The sequence below is a fragment of the Macrobrachium nipponense genome, chromosome 10 (genome assembly GCF_015104395.2).
Source record: "Macrobrachium nipponense isolate FS-2020 chromosome 10, ASM1510439v2, whole genome shotgun sequence".
Lineage (NCBI taxonomy): Eukaryota > Metazoa > Arthropoda > Malacostraca > Decapoda > Palaemonidae > Macrobrachium > Macrobrachium nipponense.
The window spans coordinates 93,034,800-93,056,726 of record NC_087204.1 but is presented as its reverse complement, the minus strand read 5'-3'; the positions used below and the strand labels follow the sequence as shown (position 1 = coordinate 93,056,726).

The 21,927-nt window shown below is 37.2% G+C and overlaps 1 protein-coding gene across 1 annotated transcript in view; it reads right to left on the bottom strand.

Annotated features, from left to right (window-relative positions):
* Window positions 1–21,927, bottom strand: part of LOC135223762 (glutamate receptor ionotropic, NMDA 3A-like) — an 893,506-nt gene that overhangs the window by 703,554 nt on the left and 168,025 nt on the right. The window contains exon 2 of the mRNA XM_064262525.1: window positions 1,359–3,156. Coding sequence (XP_064118595.1) covers window positions 1,359–2,303 — 945 coding nt within the window. The 5' untranslated portion in view covers window positions 2,304–3,156. The remainder of the gene's footprint in view (window positions 1–1,358; window positions 3,157–21,927) is intronic.

Genomic DNA, 21,927 nt, shown 5'->3' with positions numbered 1-21,927 from the left:
AAAAATGGATTTTAAACTACCGTTTATTTTAATGTTGATTTCTGTAAAAAGCTGGAAACGACCCAGATAACAGCAGAATTTAGCGCAAAATTAACACTCCTCGTACAACACCAAACTTTACTGATATTTGAAACAAACCTCAGCGGTCTGAGGGAATAATTAATTTTTCAAAAAGGTGTGAAAGACACACACACACACACAGAGCGAGAGAGAGAGAGAGGGGGGGCGGCGGGTAAATGATTTTATGGCATATTGAAGATGCCGAAATGTTGTTAAGAAGTGCAGTTCAAGTTGGAATGTATTTCGCGCTTGCGTATTCTGCTGTATGTTTGTGGCCTTCAAAGTCTCTAGTAACTTTGTGCGTCTGTATTTTATGTATACGAATGCTTACAGTGCTGCTTATGCACCATCTTCATGTATTTATGCTAAGTTATGTATTACAGCCTTAAGGTTAGCCTTTACGAGTAAGAGTTTCCGATAATATTTCCGAAGTACTACCGTTCCTTGCATAGAACAACTTCATGAATGAATTACAGGAATTTAATCTGAGTAGAACGAATTTAATTATTTTCATTATTTTCTACTCTCTGGTCGTCCTACTCTTTCCCTTCTTCATCTTCTTCTTTTGTTTTGGATGTTGTCTTTCTTGGGAAATACTGCAAGAAGTTTTGGCGGAAAACTTTGTAAGTCTTCCTATAACTCAGCGCTGCTTCCATCAAACACATAATGAAAAGAAAACGGGTCCAAAATGGATCTCTCTTGCCTGAGTTAGCACTCCAGTCGAAAGGTGTTGCTGAAAGAGAGAGAGAGAGAGAGAGAGAGAGAGAGGAGAGAGAGAGAGAGAGAGAGAGAGTTTGTTGCTACCCACTAGGTGTACGGTAATATTTGCCTTTTTACCAAAGCTCTTCGTAGAAACCCCGAAAACAGAAAGAAAATTGTGAGAGGGAGTCTTACAGTGATTTATATCGTAGTTGTTTTTTCTTTTTCTTTCTCACCAACAATCTCCTTCGCTTAAGTACCACAGTTCAAGAACATTTTATAGTGAATTAATTACTACCGGTAGTCTGTTAAAGAAATTTTCCTTTATACTATTAATTGTCTCAAATATTTTCTTTATTTTCTCACCTCACCATTTCATGAAAATATACTTTTGATAAAAAGAATTCAAAATACTAAAATACACGCCAAGCCACACATATACTATACTATTTGAAATGAGAAGAAACATAATGCCAAAAGTACAAATACACAAATACAAGGGACCACATGCAGACAAAAGAAGCATGAAATTTACGTAGTTAGAATGAGGATGTCAAGGAGGAAATAGTATAGGATGAGAGTACCACGCCTTCCCTTACCTCTAGGGTCTCATCTCCATATCCCTTGACCGACCTGACGACGAGTGGCACTCCAGCCAAGGAAGCGAGAGCCCCCGAAGCGTAGATGCTCTGCGTCATACCAACGGCCAAACCAGCACTCACTCCCTCAGACTTGAGGGTCTCGCAGGCGCCTTTCAGGGCGCCCAGCTTGAGTTCGGGCGTCTCGACGACGACTCCTTCAAATCGGGAGACGGCCCCATTCAGGTGGTTTTGTTCTTGCAGCAACTGGAAAAAAACCGAGGAGAGACTCTGGATGTGGTCGGGTTCGAAGACGGCGCCCAACTTATAGACGGGCGTGTGGGGGGGCTTGGTGGTGCTGGTGTTTGTGGCGGTGCCTTGGAGAGGAGAGACTTCTGGGTCCAATATTTCGATCTGGTCAAACTTTTGGTCATACGAGGTCGCTAGTGTTTCTTCCGAAGAGACCCGATGAGTACCACCTTCCGTGACGTCACTGGCGGATGAGGAGTGGCGGCGTTCCCCGTGCCTGGGTGGCTTTTGTGGGCGGGAAAAGAATATGGTCCGCGGTGAGGTGGGTGGAGGAGACGAAGGGGCGGCGATGACGGCGGTGCCTCCTCCTCCGTCAGCGGAGGTTGTTGACGTAGCCGTTAGAGGGGAAGCAACAGCAGCAGCAGCAGCAGCAGCATCCTGCACAGACATCAGGTGGACTGAGCCATCGAAGAACAGGACGTCTGGGGGCGGCTCTCCCTTTAGGGGGGAGCGATAGGCTCTTGGCTTGGGAGGCAAATTGAGAAGTTCCTGGCGTCCCCTCCCAACGACACCTCCGTCGCCATAAGTGAACAAGGAGGAGGAGGAGGAGGAGGAAGATGAGGAGGAGGTTGAGGAGAAGGAGGAGGAGGAGGAGGAAGGAGGAGAGGAACGCGACATAAGAATCAACGAGAAGAGAAAAACCAGAAGGTGACTCATGACAGTAGTAAAGAACGGTGCCGCTGCTCGAAGGTCCACAAAAACATAATCTCGACGACGATAATGACAGGAAGGAGCAGCGAGGAGGCCTCGGTTCTCCCGCGGTTCATTTCAAGTCAGGTCAAAAATATAAACGAAGAAGCATCCCGTCCAAAAGCCAGAATGGGGGACAGCACTAACGGTAGTAACAATAAATGTTCGTTGCTGCTTTCCCATTCCACTTCAACAACAGCAGCTTCAGCAAAGAGAGGAGGCAGCTTCCATCTTGGACTGATCTCCAGCCTTCTCATAATTCTCCTCTCTTCCTTCAGATTTCGAGGACGACAAAGGGCGTCGCAGAAACGACGCTGAGGGCGGAGCTGCAGGAGGACTCGTGCAAGTCCATTCTGATCACGGCCTCTCCCGAAAAATCCAATATAAAACCCAAGTCTCTTGACTGAATAGAATCAAATTTGAAAAAGTAATAGACTCGTGATATTACGGTTGGAGAGTTAATGAACGTTGAGACACTCCTCCTAAAAGTAACTTCGAAAGTAAGAACCAAAGAGGTTTTTGTGGTTAATTGCAAAACTGGTGATGTGCCTAACTCTTATGTTTCATTCTAATTCATTCTTGCTGATGGTACTGGATTGGTCGACTGGAAGCAATGCTGCAGCTTCTGATCTAGAAGGTGATGAGGTGTTACATCCTACCGGAGCATTTAAAGATCTGTGACTACTGTTGGAGGGATTGAGTGATTGTATTATTCTTGCTTTTCTCTAAACCCTTCTACGTTCCGTTCTTCAGACTGTATTCCTTTGTCTAATATTGATTTTTTCCTTGTCACATCCCTTTCCTCACAGTCTCGTCCAATCTGAAAATAGAAGTAAAATATCATTAACCGATGAATGCTCACAATTTTGTAAAGAATTAGTGATGGTAAATATAAACTGCTATTTATCATTTCAAAGAACTATCAGCTGAGCAGATGACTGATATATCGTTATCGTTAGGTTTAAAGATACTTATCTTTAAATAGAAGAAGGGATATGAGAATACGGCTATATTTAAAATCAATGGGAATTTAGTTCGTACCGACATAATAAACTTAGATAGAAGTTTGAAGTTAATGAATTTATAAAGAAGTATAATCATTCCTCTACCGTTTTCATCACTGGTAAACATTTGACCTTCTGCGGTGGTAATAATCAGATACTGATGATAAAAAAAGGAATGCGGAAATAGCTATATACTTGAAAAATTCTGTATATTTATCTGGCTGATATTATGTATATAATATATGTGTGTTTGTGAGTGCATATGTGCACTATGTATGCAGATCATATTCATCTGAGCCTTTTGTAAGTAAATCACTGAAGGGCTTTCGCTACGAGATATATCAAGGAAAGATGAAGCATGCAAAGAGAGAAGAAAAGAAAAAAATTGCACCATGTTTTTTTTGCACCAGTGGGTGAATATAGTGTATAATGGTCAAACGTATCACCCCCAAAAATGGGAGTCAATACCGTAGGATTAGCGCGATAGGATATTTCTATTGGAAAACTATGAAGGGACGAACCCACAATCCTTTGTTCGTGTGAACTGGCGGTGCAAAGTAGAATATTTCCATGATACTTTTTCTCTAGGAATCTTTGTTTAACACTGATGTCGTATATACGCACATATGCAGACATGATAGCTTTCCTCTAATTTTCCCAGATGAGATGTTTATACTTCCAAGCGTTATGCCACACACAACCCATTAATATCAAATTCACCCTTGGGAATAAGTCATGCCCAGGTTAGATTATATATAACAATTCGTACCCTAACCAGATACGAAGGTATGGGCTGGATAGAGTAACCTGGACTTAACCCACTCAACCTATAATATGTTGTTTTCCACCATACAATTCTCTTCTATATAAGAGGGTGACGACGAAAGGATAGAGCTACAGGTTATTAACCACTCTCTAGAGATAAATTTGTTACCCTCGTGCCCTTTTTGACCCTTGGTGATACCAGTATCCTATTCACAGTTTTGTTCTGGTACTTATATATATATATATATATAATATATATAAATATATATATTATATATAAAGTCCTGAAAACTCGTGTATATATATATATAATATATAATAATATATATATCTATATATATATATATATATATATATATATATATTTATTATATATATAGTAGCAAGACATTACCAGTCCCAGTATCATCATTTTCTCCTCACTCTCTTTCCCCTCTTATTACATATGAAGCAAAAATGCATAGAAATAAATATATAAATTATATCCAGTATGGCTCATTTTTTTCATATCGAGAATAATTGGGTTAAATAACAGACTTTACCCGCTTTTATTCGTCATTAATTAAAATCTATCATTACAAATTTTGAACACCGGGGACCGGGGCTCATTTTCGCTTTTGTCGCTCTAATCATCAATGAATCCTAAATTAATTAATAATAGTATAGTATGGGATTCCGACTTTAAGGTACATGGGCACCCTGTCTTTAATTCAATACACTTTTGAAATTTGGTTCAGCGAGAATCTCATGCTGAATTCATGATACCCCTCTTTTTTTATTAAAATTTCATTAGGGAAGTATTTATCTGGAATAATAAATGTAATAAAGTCTAGGATATAGGGGAGTAATACCATATTTTAAATTGATGCTGGATTTTTATTTTATTGATATTATTTACATATTGTTGAAATTTTGCAGGTGTTCCGGATTTCAGTTTAATGTACTGTGATACTGTCAACCTTCTCTTGGCGTTAAATATTTCAGTATATATATGAATATATTTCGTAAAAACTCGGTAAGATTAATGCCTAAATAAGTGTGATCGGTAGTGCACTTTTTTCATAAAGATTAACACCAGGAAAAACCATAAAGAATATAAATGCAGCACAGAATATCAATGCCGTCTGTATAGACGGTAATGCAAAAGAAGGTTGAGACGTAACGTCTCGAAACCCTCCATTTTACTTATTATTATTAGGAGTTAGTGGTGAAAGCGGCTAGTCGTGGGCTATGCTACGACATTTCTTAATCTGGAATTTATTCTTGTCCTTATTACATAGGCGTGATGAGTAGATAGGAAAATTTGAGTTACATCCCCTGAGGAAAGTCACGGAAACATATTTACAAGAAGAAGAAGGGATATATACCTAACTTGATACTAGGTATATATGTTCGATTTTATCAACTTGTTCGCAACTGTAAGTTCGAGACGATCCCGTGCGTAACTACACCTAGTTTTATCCAGAATTTTTATACTGGCAGTGTTGCAACGTGACACTCTGTAAGACCATGACTCCCCCCCTTCTCCCCCCCCCCCCCCCCCCCTCCCCCCCCCCCCTTCTCTCTCTCTCTCTCTCTCTCTCTCTCTCTCTCTCTCTCTCAGCGTCTGAAAAGTTTACCAAGGAAGCAAAGGTAAACCATTTGGCTATAACGCTCTCCTGAATTACCACATTTGTTCCCTCTCGATCAACTGTATTTTCGCACATCAGTCAGACCAGGTCGATGGTCAGAATATTAGAGTCAGACATCAAAATTTATGTTATTTGTCATGTTACCGGAATAGTTTTCACGAAACTTGACTTTTCCATCATTTTTCGAGCTTGAAGATATAGTGGCTGGGTGGGCACACAAGAGCCTGATTACACAATTTCCTTTCCCTTCGAACTCTAGATAACGATCAGGAAAGCTCGTTTATATTTTTATTCGCTGGTGATTGCTACGTCTTGACAGCAAGAGACTCGAGGAAAACGCAGACACTTGCGACAAACGCTGGAATAATGTAATTGAAACCTAACGAGGAAAAACAAGGTGGTCTTAGCGCCACATCGGTGACCGCGAGTTCGATTCTCGGGCATTCCCATGAGGAGATAGATATGCGTATTTCTGATGATATAAATTCACTCTCGACATGGTTCGGAAGTCACGTAAAGCCGTTGGTCCCGTTTCTGAATAACCACTGATTCCACGCAACGTAAAAACACCATACAAACAAACAAACAAGGTGCTCTTAAATGGTTATGATGTAGATGAAAACGTGATTAAGAAAAGTCCCAAGTCAGAGACCTTACTCTGTCGATTTATAACATTGCAAGACCATCAAGAGTGTAGCATATAAAAAAAAAGTCGCAAGCTCATTTTTTTCGAAAGATTTAGCAGATCATAGTTACATGATGGGTGATTTTTAGACAAATCATAAATATGCTCACTTGTGTGGTTCCCTATATTACGAGGTACCCTTTGTTTTAAACGCCCTTCCGAATTCTTATTCATTTCATTTCAATAGTAAATATTCCACAAATCGTGCATTCAAATAGAAACCAGAACTCTTACAAGACACTCCATGCCTGGCTAAGCTCTTAAGTTGTGAAATTATGCAGCAGCCAGTTGAAGGCCACAACGCCGTAGGTCCAAATAAAACTTCACACCCAATTAAACCGCAAACTTTTGCTTTATTTTCACTGGATTCGCAGAGCTTCTATTAGATATTCTGTACCCAAACCTATATTTATCATAACCCAGCTGAGCTTGCTCGTGTTGAATGTTTCCGAGCTCACGCCTTTAATGTACAGAACCAAGGTCTTATAGACCAGGATTAATAGAGTACAAGGTTAAACCGTCCCATCGTTACTGCACATATTTGTGACGTCATTGGTAAGTGGCCATAAAAGAAAACAAATAATTTAAGGGTCACTATGGGAATTGTTTGCCCACACCCATTCTCTATCTCTTTCACGACCTTGTGTGAGTGAGGTCCCTGGTAATCTCCAGGTAAGGGAAGATAGTTTCCTTGTTCTTCACTCTGGTGGGGTCAAATACTGACTGATGACTTTTTTTTTGTTTTTTTTTTTTTTTTTTTTACTGAACCTCAGTCAGATCAGCCACGTGACGGCATGCGCGAGATTGTCCTATTTTGGTCAGAAGCGGTCTAACCCTGTACTCTATTAATCCTGTTATAGACCTGGTATAGAACTATCCGTCTCGTTGCATCTCTACTAACACTCACTACCTTAGAATATCTTTGGCGTTTCGGCCACATGAACTAAGAACTCGATACGATACAATTCGTTGTTTTGATTCTGGGTCGCCAAATCCACACACGAGAAGGCCTAAGCGAAGTGATCCCACATCCTTAGTGGTGTCGAACAAATCTACGGGTGAGTACTCTCTCTCTCTCTCTCTCTCTCTCTCTCTCTCTCTCTCTCTCTCTCTCTCTCTCAATAGCAGCACCTTCAGAAAAATTGGACGTGATTTAAATATTTATAATGAAACGTATCCTTCCCCACAAGGCAAGTAAACCATCAACCCTGACTTGGGGGCAGGATGATAACCTAATCCCACCTCGACCAGTTTTTCAATTCACGAGATTAAAGACACCAAACGCTAGCGATGGAAACGTCTAAGGTATTCAGGTTAGTTGTATGGAAGTCACCGCTATCGCTCTTTATCTTTATTTTTTTTTACGTCTTAATATCACCCAGATCTGTTTCTTCTGCTTCTTTTATAAAAACCTGGCATATTATTGGTAGGTTTAATTCCCCTTTTCTTTTCTGTTTCTTCTGAATATAATGTTAATATTTATTATTCGGTAAAAACTCTCTATCACGAGAGTGTATACAATGTTCTAAGGGGTCCACAATGATAAAAATGTTAAGAGTTCGCGTATAATTTATAAACACTTTATAAAAGCTTTCAAACCCTTTCCTGGGTTCATCTTCAGTCCAAAAAAGGGGGGAGTGGGGGGAAGGGTTCGAAATCTTTTATAAAAGTCTTTATAAATTATAAACGAACTTTTATCATTTTTATGATAATGAACCCCTTAGAACAATATTTCTTATGTTATTTTGTTTTCTCCTGAAACGTGAAGTAATTTTTCTCTTTTTATTGATATATACGAATGTCGTCTTCTAAAATGCAGCATAATTCTTTTATTAAGTTTTAGCGCGTTTCAAATAAACTTATGCAAAGAGCTTTCCTACGAATGCAGATGCCTTGGTAAGAATAATTATAGTGCAGTTTATATTCCTCTCGTTGAAGCCATTCAGAGGCGAGGAAACTCGAGGAATAATCCACTTTTATGAACTTGGTCTCGGGTGAAGTTTAGCCTTTTCCCAGAAGTTTTGAGATTCATCTTTTGGGTTAGAGGTGCAGGAGGCCGGTTTAGATCACGACTGCATGCATCACAAAACTTTCATAAGGTACCCAAAGCGTATACCTTCCTTGACTGTAATTTTGAAAATTATGGAGTTATATAACTTCCATGAACTGATGATATTAAGAGAAAAAATTATATTCATTGACTAAAACTTGACGTTATTTAAAAAAAAAAAAGTTTCCATGGACTGAATTTTACAGCGCAGAAAAAAATATACTTTCTATGAATTCACTTTCACAAAATATCTGTGTCCATTTGTCAGAAAAGGAATTTCACGGAATTTCTGGGAAAAAGTGCACAAAATATTCTAGAAATATAAATTCCATGGCCTGAGTGTTACGACATATCCAAAAATATACTTTCCGTGATTTCAATTTTGCCAAATTGTCCATAAAAGATGTATTGAATGACGTAAAATTTTCAAGGTATCCCATGATCTGACATTTACAATGTATCAGAGAAATCCTGGCTAATAAAATCTACATTATTTGAAGTTTATAAATTTTTCAAGAAATGTGTCTTCCTTGACCTGATTTTTTTTTCACAGCAGTTAAATACAATAACATGAAGTATTTATTTTTCTGCATAGTATATATTTTTATAGCAGGAGACAATCTTAACTGAATCAAGAAGTATCATCAAGAGGAAAAACGAAACCAGTGTAAGACCCATTTAACCCCATGATCTCTGTATCGATAGCGTCACTTAGGAAACTATTAATACAAATTATTGTCGAATTTACGATTAATGAATAAACGAAACAGCTTCTTAATGAAGCACCGAAAAGATATAGAAAGAAGTAAATGGAATCGAAAAGATGAACAAAGAAGAAAACCCGAATAAAAGATGAACGAAGAAGAAAAAACCGGATGAAAGATAACAAAGTGAAAAACCGAAATAAAAGAATGAAAAAAGAAGAAATAACCGTAATAAAAGATGAAAAGAAAGAAAAAACCGAAAAAAATAACAGGATGCAAAACAAAGGAGAAAACCCGGATAAAAGATGAACAAAGAAGAAAAAACCGAATAAAAGATGAACAAAGAAGAAAAAACCGAATAAAAGATGAACAAAGAAAAAACTGAAAAAACTAAAGAAAACTGTTATGCAATAAACGAAAAGAAAAACCGTAGAAAAGCGTGGGGCCTAAATGATTACCTGAGAACATCCTCCAGCTTTTGACTTACTATTTCGGACGAAAAGTCAGCTAAGGAATGGTTCTCCAGAGGGCTAAATTTGAATATGGTCAGCGGCGAACCAGATGGCCTAATCACCCAAAATAGAAAGGCAATGGAACGAATAAGGCTGGAGGATGTTGTAACCTTTTAGGCTCCACGTTTTTTTACGGTATTTTTTCCCGTTTATTGCATAATAGTTATCTTTAGTCTTTTTCAGTAACATTCTCATCATTTTGAAATTTTCTAATCGGCAACGAGAAAAATAGAGACGAGGTGTCTTTCAGTTAGGAATTATTTGTAAAGAATATTTTGTTATTTCTGTGGTCTGGGAGAAAATCTCGCCTCCTGTTCGAGATTCATGTTCAGTTTCGATCTCAAAAGGTATGTTGAGGTTAGTAGAAAATGTGTCTGCGTTTTTTTTCTAGATTATTATTACACTTATTTCAAGATAAATAAATCACTCTTTCCCAACACATCTTCATGAAATTTGACAAAAGGTCCCCCATTGTCCCATGATTATTTGTCCCAAATGTTAATAACATGTTCCTATCGTCAAGGTAAATAAGTGACAAACCTGATGAAATCGTGGAAATTCAGGATTTGGATATCTCGAAATGTAATACTTTCAAATAAAATTAACAGTATTTTATTTGATTATCAATTACCAATGATGTCACTTCAACACCTTGTTACATGTCCAGAATTAATGTTTATGTAATTTGTATAAATTTTGATTTCGATGTGCTTGGAGAGGCCATTGTAGAATTTGGCGTAAGATTTAAGTGCACTTACATTTTCTTTTATCCTGAATATTTCGAAGTTACATAAGTAAGTAGCTGAACTGACAGGAGACCATTAATGTTGTGATACCATATAAATCAATTTTATGATTTTTTTTTTTTTTTTTTTTTTTTGAGGAAATGCGAAGATGGTGGTAGAACATTTTGAGTCTTTCAACGACGTTTGCCCCGACGATTATGTAAAAAATGTATAGAAAATATGCCGAGACTGATCTAGAGTGATTTTAGCTAATAAGTAATTTACTTTATATATATATATATATATAATATTAATATATATATATATATAATAATATTATATATATGTGTGTGTGTGTGTGTGTGTGTGTGTGTGTGTGTGTGTCTATATATATATATATATATATATATATATATATATATATCTATATATATATACACACACATGCATACATACATACATACATAGCATCCATCACACACATAATGGAGACGAAATAATGAACGTTAGATGATTTTTGAAGCAAATGCTTGATTAATTATAGGTTCCCTCATTGTAACCATTCTTGTAACAGAATCCTATGATATATTTTAAAGATGCTTTCGTCGACGGTGTTGGGAACCGAGGTAAAGAATGATTGGCGTTATTCAAAATAAGGGGGCAAGAGATAGCCTGAACACGAGAGCAGCGTCGCTAAAGCTCATCTATAGTGATAAAAAAAAAAAAAAAAAAAAAAAGTGGACTGCGCCAGGCCAATAAGCCTTTTTATCTTGGTAGATATGAGTTTTCCCAAGACTGGATGAATAAAGATGATGGAAGGGACACAGCCATAGTTGGAATCGCGCGAGGATGAATTAGAGAGGGATGTAGGAAAATGGGATGATTATTCATCCCCCCCTTTTCTGACGCCGGAGAGATCTAGATGGCCAGTTATGGCCAAATTAATTTCAGCCGCTGCCTAAAAGTGCGGTAATGACATGTGATAGAATCTAGATTTACTGCACCGCTTTATTTCATTAGGAGTCTAATGCCGCCTTCAGTGCTCGTTTTTCTAAAGGTAGTGGGTGCTACTCGTTCTGCGGACCGGGCCATAATGTCACACTGCCCCCCAATTGAAGGGGTATCCTCCCCCAGACCTGGCAGTACTATCAAGGACAGAGTGTCGTTAGGACAAAAAGAACGTTTCACAAACGAACCATGTATTGTTTGTTTCTTTAAATAGGTATATTTATTGTGTTGCTTTTTCGTGTTTCTGTGATTACAATTTAATTCATGGTAGGTGGGTGCCAAGTTTGTAACACAGCCCCTTATAGCATGTATAATATATATATAATATATATATATACTATATATATGTATATCATATATAATATATATATATATATCCACATACATATATATATATGGAGTGATGTATGATATATATATATATATATATATATATATATATATAATATATATATATATATATATATATAATGTGATTTATCACTTTTTCACGTGACAATTAAGTTCGTTGACTTCTTATTGAAAGTACCAAAATTTAATGCGAAAAACTGACGTAACATACATCAATAAAGCGCGCGCGGTGTTACAAACTTATAGCTTAACCATCATTACGGAGATTAAATGATTTTCACTCAAATACAGAACACAAATTCGACAGGAATATTGGGTCTCAGCGTTGAAATTCAGTTATGATCGATCTTGATGTATGAATGGACAATGTCACTGGCATTCTGGCATTCACGATCAGTCCAGACAGAATAGATTCGAATCCTGGTCAGGGTTCATCTCCTTATCATACATAATTCCTGATCATGTCAAGATTAGAAAACCCTATATTTTTCAAGACAATATTTTACCACTGATATATATATATATATATATATATATATATATAATTTAATAATTAATAATATAATATATATTTAATTATATACATATACATGTATAATACATATGGACATATCTCAATCAAAGTGGTATAATATTAGTCTTGAAAAATAATGGGTTCGCTAATCTTGACATGATCCATAATTCCTTTTAGTTGTGAGTTATTCCATGAATAAAGTAAATTATATATAACCGTTTTGTCTTATATATATAACCGTTTTGTCATATATGTGTATATATAAAATATATGTATTATATATGTGTGTGGTTATATATATATAATGAATTCTCTTATTATATCCAAATAAATCAGTCACGAGTCAAATAAGATAAAAAATAAAAAAAAATCAGACAACGGGGAGGTGATCAGTCTTTGCATAAAAACACGTTTCCCAAGTTTGATTACAATTGCGCCTTTCTTTCGTTTAGTATGAGGTTAGATTCTTTGATTACGAGATAGACAGATTGAACTGTATAATGAATGCCACGTCCAGGTTGAAGTTTTTTTTTTTTTTTTTTTTTTTTTGCCAATATGATTAATTTCTTTTTTTTTAACAACATTTCGTGCCATTGATTTCCATGTGCATTTCTGTTTTCATTATTATTATTATTATTATTATTTTTATTGATAAATATTAAACATGCCAATAAATTCATTGAGGAGGTGGAATTTCCAGTTTATGGAATTATTGTATTATGAGTAATAGAAAAACTATGCATTGAGAAGTTAAAGATTGAAAAGATAAAACGACAACAGGGTGTAGTATGATACAGATGAATATACTAGACAAAAAAAAAAAAAAAAAAAAAAGACTGGAGGTAAATGGGGCCTTAAACAAGATTTCTCAGTGTCTCTTTCTTGGGTGTGTTTAAGAGTGCACATAATGAAGTTCCCAGTACAAACTTACTTAAGTCTTTTACCAAATTAACTTCAGTCAACCTTGAATGCTGAGGGAAGAATGGCTTGGGTTTGTTTCTTTCCTTGAAAATGCTCACTTCTTTGGTTATGGTTGTTCTGTTATCTTTATTCGATCTTATCTCCCTGTGTTGTCGTTTTCTTTCCTGTATTTTCGTTTTATTTGTTTACGGTTATCATGGCTTTTATTCTTATTTTTATTTTGTTGTATTTATTTATTTTTATTTGTTTATTTAGTTTTATTCTATTTTATTTATTAATTTTTTATTTATTTAATCTTCTTTTGGGCTTGTAGAACGAGTATTTCCTAACATTATGTTTTGTCTCATAGAGAATTGTTTCTTTTCTTCTTTAATGTGTACTTTTTTAGTTTGAGTTCCTACCCCCCCACTCTCTCTCTCTCTCTCTCTCTCTCTCTCTCTCTCTCTCTCTCTCTCTCTCATCATTTAAGTTTTTTTGCTATACGATAATTTTCGTCCCACAAGCTGGAATCTTTCCTTCGAAATCGTGACTGATCTCGACATGGAGGACTCGGAGATTTATGCAAATGATGTATTTTAGTATATGATTCGCATTTCCGTTAATCTGTTGAGATTAAAGAGGAAATCCCTGGTAAGTTATGTTAGACATAGTCGCTTTTCCATCGTATTGGGCTGTTGTTATTATTAACGTTGTAGTAATGACTAACCGGTTCAGTGAACAGGGCAATTAATTTTCCGGTCACTGATCATATTTTTCGAAGACACGGTGATTGTGCTTTCCACATACAGTATATAAATAATTTTTTTCACTGTAATTAAAGATTCCACTGGGAAACATGGCATTACGAACATAATTAGCCAAATTGGAAAACTTAGTTCCCACCAACATTTGGGATGATGCTAGTTATCTCGTGTACTTCTTATTCCTGCCTACGACCAACGCTGCCATCTAGCTACCAAGATGGCCCGCCACCTCGGTGTCCGCGAGTTCGATTCTCGAGCATTCCATTGAGGTGTGAGAGATGTGTTATAGAAGTTCACTCTCGACGTGGTTCGGAAGTCACGTAAAGCGGTTGGTCCCGTTGCTGAATAACCACTGGTTCCATGCAACGTAAAAGGACCATACAAACAAACAAAGTTCCTAATTGGCTTCTTAGACACATTAAGTTTTAACAGAAAATGCCCGTCCGCCCATTCTTGCCCATGAGTCTCTACCCTTGTGCACTTGCTTATATGTATGCATGCAGTACATATGTATGTAAGGTTATTTAGGTAATGCTTGTTCTTTTTGGGTAACTACTCGCAATTGAAGATCATGCATATGAGTAGAAGCCAACGATAAAATGTCTTCGTCATATCTCATTGAATCTTCTGGGGAGTAAGTCATCATTTATTGGTATGTGATGATGAGTCAGACCTAATATTACAGAGGAAAACAAACCTTTGGCTTAATGCCAGATACTATTATTGCAAACAATCCTTTGAGATACGCGTCAGAGTGAGGCCCGGAAAAGCTAGACGTGCGAATATTACTGTTAGGTAGGCCCCAGACTCTCAGTCAACAACAAGCACTGGTCAAAATCTCGCTGGTCAAAATACTAGCGTTCAAAGAACGTGTTGCTTTGCGTTTAACACTCGAATTGATCTCTCACTCTCGACCTTGACTCTCTGGTCCATCACTAACAATGGTGAACGCAGAAAGTTAACTATAACGTTTAAAACGAAATACGGCTAATGAACACGATGACGACAGTACAGGACAACTGCAAGAAAGTAATTTTTTTTTTCTATTTTGAGACGTTAGAAGCGATGCTCCCACCAAACTGATTATTTCCGTCTCCTGTTTCCGTAACTTTTTTTTTTCTTTTTCCGAGACAAAAACGAAGCACTCGTGACGCCTTAAAGATTTTGACGAAATGCCACAGTTTGAACGTAACCAGAATCTATTATGATACGGTGAAATGTGGTAGTGGCCAGAATGCTCTGTATAAATCTAAGCCTCGGCTACGATAAGCACGCTTTTTTTCTCTTGTAGATTCAGTGTACAAGATTTATGATGACTGTCTGAGATGACACAAGTCAGTGAGGGGTGGCCTGGTGCCAACGACACTTGGTCACAATAGGTCCTGAGGACCATAGGTGTGACAAACATCCTCTATTGTGTCTCAACAGAATGAAAACGATATCGATTTCATGCTGAAAAACTACGACACTACAGTGCTTGGTTGCTGGTTAACGGATTGGAATGACAATTTTAACCTGATGACATATTTTAAATGTCTTAAAGAGGCTTAACTGACAAATTAATGGTGGTTACAATTCCCGTGTGCTTTGAGGAACAATCACAAATACTAAATACAAATCTTCCCTTCTTATTAATTCTTATATATATCTTTGAAAGGTAGGAGGCTGCAATGACTACAGTGATGAAAATGCAAATGCACCCCCCCCCTCCCCCCACCCCCGCTCTCTGCCCTTTCCCAGAAACCAACTGGTTAAGACGAGCGGAGCAGATCGAGAGGAACTGGAGTGGATTCCTTAGGCACCCTTTTCGAGCCGATGGATTGAATAGAGAGAGATTCTTGGGGAGAAGCTATTCCGAATCACCAGACGTATCTTATGTAATCAGAATACCAATCAGATCAGGTTAAGAGGGAAGAGCATTTTCCCAGACTCTGGAGAAGAAGTGGAGGAGGCCTTAGGGAAGAGAAGGTATGGCGGAGCGGAGGATGGGTCTGGAATCGCTTAAGCTTTTTTCGTTCTCTTGAATCAATAATTTTGTTTGAATTACGAATCACCTTATATCTACTCTCTCTCTCTCTCTCTCATACAAACGGCAGCTAGCTAAGGAAAATAGATTGCTGAGGGAAAGAAAGCACATTCTCTCTCTCTCTCTCTCTCTCTCTCTCTCTCTCTCTCTCTCTCTCTCTCTCTCTCTCTCACACACACACACAAACAACAACGGGAGTATTAGGTAAAATAGATTGCTGAAGGAAAGGAAGCACATGTTTTCCCTTCTACTTTTTAACGTTTTTCAAGCTAATATCTGTAAGACGCCAACTTAATGCCTTCGTGTACGGTAAACCTTTTGTGAACGGAGAAAAAGATTTCGTATTATTATTATTATTATTATTATTATTATTATTATTATTATTATTATTATTATTATTTTAAGCCACGCTCCGCTCAGGATCCACTGAGCACGTTCACTTTGAAAGACGAGAGTAGACTCGTTATTCGTAGTGACTTCCGCTGTTTATTATTTTATTATTAATTATTATTATATTATTATTATTATTATTATTATTATTATTATTATAAAACTTACAAAATATTCACATGGAAGAAACCAAGACGGCCATTTACGTTCCATACAATTTCCAACAAAAGACTTGTTTGTATAAAAAAAACATTCAATATAAGTAACAAATAACTGTGAAAATTCAGTAATTATGAAGTAGTTAGACGAGCAAACCATGATTTGACATTTTTTTCTTTAACCTTCGCAGGGCTGGCCTGAATGGTTTGAACTTCAATGGGTGGTCCAAATTAGATAAAGACTTAATAGAAAACAAAGGCGGACGGCTAAATGAAAAGAGATCAAAGGGAATAGGACTAAAGGATAATGTCTGGAAAAAAAAGCGAAATAAAGGCTGAAGGGACACTTCAAAGAACTCTCTGAACAGCCTACGGCCTGATGCGTAAAGGGTTTCTTGGGCCAGGGTTCCGTATCTCTTACCCACTGCGTGACGAAATATATGAAGTTGATAGACCAATAGCCCGTTGACGCGTATTTGCTCCAGTTATCATAACACCAAATATGGAATGACAATCTTTTAGAATGAATTTACTTCACAACAATATGGCAACGGATATTACCAGACGATTCAAGATATAATGGCTTTAATAAGTAAAATAAATCAGAGCACCAATTCTGTGCAGAATGGTACAAGTATAACAGTATGATAATTATTTAGTGAGATTAGGGTCCTTGCAAATCCTGCGGACCCCACCACATTGAGAACCCCCTGGGTTGGTGTGTATCTTCCCCCTCCCCCCACATCCTACCTTTATTTATATGATAAACCACGTATGAAAATGTAATGGAAGCACCACTGCTCGGTTGGTCTACTACTACGAAATCAACAACTGTTATACGAACGTAGGTACTTGTAAAAACCTTCCTATCCTGCTATCCACAATGTTGTTATAGTATAGTATCAGCAATATTATTTTTCTGTCAAAATCTTTGCTATGTATCAGTCGTTTTTATAGCTCAGCTATCTGATATATGTAGTTTTGCTACAGATAGGTCTCTGTATTATCTGTATTGTTCTGATATCAATATATCAAAATTGTTGTGCATAAATGTTTCCAATGGCCATGCTGTTTTGATATCAATATCGTGGTTATACATTGTGAAATCTTGATAACATTGCTATGTAGACATCTGTGGTATACTCGCTTTATTATAATAACTCAGCCATTCTGTCTCTACATTGTGTCAACACCCCACTAGACGAGGCTTGTGCCGGTGGTGATCTGCCTTGAGCAGGCCCTGTGTCTTCCCGTATCATTTCTATCTTTAGAGCTCTGGAACTCTCAAATATTCTTAAAGGTGAACACGGCTTATGTGCCCGATGACATTCCTCTTGGTTTCAGGTTTCCACAATACTCACTCAAAGCCAACCTCTTCCTTCGGAGCTCAGATCTATTTCCGTTTTCCTCGTTAGGAACTCTAGGGTTTTAAGGTGGATTATTATACTAAGGTATGGAATGAGGGAATATTTTTTATGACAACATTTAACAGTCTTTTCTTCAAGTAAAAGTGGATTGTATAAGCTAATAATGAACTGAAACCTACCTCAACCCAGTCCATGGTAATTTTAGAATTTGCATTTTTTTTATACAAAAACATGCGCTTCCCCTTGGGCTTTGGTTGGTCTCATTCGGTATCATCCGTTTACCATATTAAGTCATTTTTCAAAAGACGAGCAGGGCGGGGAATCATGATGTTTCATATAAAACGACAAACATTCCTAATGTAATACGTTTGTATTGTCCAAAATTCACTAGTCTGGTGATAAAAATGTAAGTATGTTGAATTTTGATGTTAGAATTTGAAGCATATCAGGCTGTATTCGGCATCTTCCTTTCACAAGAAATAATTTACAGATTCTTACAAGCCCCCATAAAGAAATTCAATGAATATGATGAGAAAAAGTTCAAATTCTAATAACCATGGCAAACTCCTCCATTCGCCAAATAAGGTTGTTTTGACCTGCCGGAGCTGCAATTCAAATTTCGAATTCATGTGGCTCAAGTCATTTGCCCTTTGGATTTTTAGCAGCCTTGTTATGGACGTTGGAAATAACAACGCAATGTTAGTATAATAATTCCAAGTTTTTAGCATCAATAGATATAATACCTCGAAATCCCGAAATAATTTCAGAATAATTTAAATTTCAAACATCCACACAACGAAGGGATTCAGGTTTTTTTTTTTTTTTATCAGAAGTTATACAAAGACTCCTGCATCTGGAACCAACCCACATTGGTTGGATGTCAAGCATCACACTCCCTGACAAAGAAATATTATGCTTCCAGGTTCCAATGCCCTTCTATCGATTTAGGATTGTTTCAGCTGTACAGTTTTTGTAATAATGGATTTAACCATTTTGAATTACCTGTGCTCAGTCTTGTGAATGACTCAACACCTTTTACTTACAGGTATTGTCTGAAATTATTATTAGAATGCTTGTTCACTGGTGTAGTTAACAATTCAACAGTAGTAGCTAAATAAGTACCCTTTGCAGTACTTGTTCATAGGACTTGTGGTTAATTCAACAATTTAACTTGTCTATTAGCGTTGTCTTGGATCCATTTTTGATTACTTAAGCGTTGTACATGTTAATGAATGATACGTGCGATTTTCCTATTCAATTTTTCCTTGAATTCATTGTTGAATACCACTTACCCATCTCGCATGCCCATTTATGCCTTGGTTCCAGATCTGTATTTCAGCCGCAAAATAAGTCAGTTCAGTCTATCGCGTCCGATAAATTAATGCTCAGGGGGGCCGGTGAGATCCGAGTGAATGGTAGACAGGAATCAGTAACGTCATAACAACAGACCTGAATACCTGCCTCTATAATAGGAAGCCTTCTGGAATATGCTTCGTTTCTTGAACCATTTCATCTCCGTTGTGTAGTAAGGTAAGTTGCTGTTCCATCTTGTTGTTGTTAGGCTTAACGTAGCTGCTGTTATGCTTAACAGTTAAAAACAGTATGATTTGCATATCATTTAATTTTAAGTAACTTTACTGGTATAAAGTTTAGAAGAAAAGAAGTAAAATGAAGACCGCGGTGTTCTCTCTCTCTCTCTCTCTCTCTCTCTCTCTCTCTCTCTCTCTCTCTCTCTTGCGAACTTACTCCGAGCGAGGTATTCGAGTAGTTCACATTTCGATGCCCAGAGTTGTAGGCGATAAAACTGTCCTTTCGTTTCAAAGGGCGTCTATTAAACGCCTCTCGTCGTGACCAGGCATAAGAAATAGGGTACTCGCGCATTTTTTAAGGTAATTTTGCCGAAAAGGCGACAGAATTTTGAGATGGGATGTTTTAATTTTGGCGAGCGGGTAAAATTTTATGACTTCAATTTTTTTTTTCTTGTGGGTTGGGGGCGGGGATGGGGATGAGGGGTAGGTGTTCAGCGACGTGCCAAGAGTTCAGATTCCATAATTACACCGGAAATGGTGCTAAAAATAAACGATCAGAAATTTTCGGTTGGTAGTTTTTTTTTGCTTTTTTTCAAAATTCGAGAATTCGAGCTCTAAAATGACATCTTTTTTTGGAGTAAATGACAAGAGGTGGGGAAAAACAGTGATGAAGATTGAGAGAGAGAGAGAAAGAGAGAGAATTTTTTCACGATACTCCCAGTCATCACTACTACTATTAATATTATTTCTAGTGTTACTACTCCTACTATTATTGCTGCTACTACTACTACTACTATTACGAGAGAGAGAGAGTCTATTCGCAATACTACTAGTCATCACTACTACTATTAACACTGTTACTAATGCTACTCCAACTATCACTACCACAACTACTACTACTACTACCACGAGAGAGAGAGAGAGAGAGAGAGAGAGAGAGAATGAAAAGCGTTAACTTATCTTCCTCTCGGTTATTTTCTACCAGATCTGCCAACCGTGACCCGAGAAGACCGCCATAGAGGCCCTACCTAATTTTCCTTTATAACGAGTTTACCACTTTTAATCTCGTTATCATCAACTCAAGAGTGTTGCGAGAGGAGTACTGGTCTTAATGATGAAAAGCCTCCTTTCTTGGGAGAGTCTTTTGTTTTATTCAGTAACGTATATCGTAAGTAACAAGGAAAGATAGGATTAGAAATAAGTAATAAAGAGGATCGACGAAGGTAGTTGAAATATCGAAGAAAATACAAGAGGGAAGGCTTCGATGGTATGGACATCTGTTACGAAGAGAGGAACATCATGTTGGAAGACATACGATGGAAATGGAAGTACGGGGTAGAAGGAAGAAGGGAAGACCAAGAAAGAGATGGAGTGATTGTGTAGGGGAAGATATGGTATTAAAAGGTATTCACTACGGCGACCCCATATAAAAATGGGTTAAAACTGGGAAGAAGAAGAAGATATCGTAAGTAATGACATTTCTCCGTCATACGTCCTGCCGACCGAAGCTAATTTGATCTTGAGTTAATGAGAATTGGGGTTTGGTTACGACTTGGACGAGTGACAGACAGACAATGCCAAGTCCCGTTGGCACATTAGCTCCCATGCCCATCTACTCTCCCGTGGGCATAATCTCAAAAATCTATGATGAGGAACTTGCAAAAGTCCGTAGGGGTCTGTTGCGAACGATGGTGCTTAATCCTGAGGCTCGAGAAGCCAAGAGAGCCAATAGAAGAAATATCCTTGTTTATCTCATTAGATGCTCAGCCATTTTTCCTCTTTTTTTTTTTGTCTTCTTTAAGAGTGGCATTCTAGGTTATTTCATAAGACTGCAGTTATGTCTTTGTAAATGTATTCACATGTAATCTTAGCAATCGACAATAGTGTTCAAATAGGCAAACTGAATGCAGTGCTCTCTCTCTCTCTCTCTCTCTCTCTCTCTCTCTCTCTCTCTCTCTCTCTCTCTCTCTCTCTCTCTCTCTCAAACTTTAATTATAATCATATTTTGCTGCTTAATCATTGATTTTTCCTCTCTGGTAGCTATACCACACTTTTGGTTAAAAAAAATAATTAAATAAGAAACAAAGTCGAAATCTTTTTAGAAAACTGTAGTTATAAAGGCAAATGAACTTTGGCCTATACCGAAAATACCCATTGCTTGTTATGCCGCATACGGGAAAAAGATTCCTTTTCATTTTATGTATGTATTATTAAGAGACAGCGACATTTTCTTCTTTTCAGATACATAAGCATGAATCGCAAAAGAAAATACACACACTCACATCTACGTGGGCGCGCGCTCATACACACCCGCTCACTTACATACGCGTGAGTCGTTTTCAATATTCAAATATATTAGCCACAAATATTAATATCGAATTCACTCTATCTTGGCATAACTTATTATCTTGGCCATAACTTATTTTATTTGATCATTATTCTTGGATTATTTGGGAGGCGCTCTTGTTAGACATTTACAACAATGGTAAACATTTAATTAAACTACAA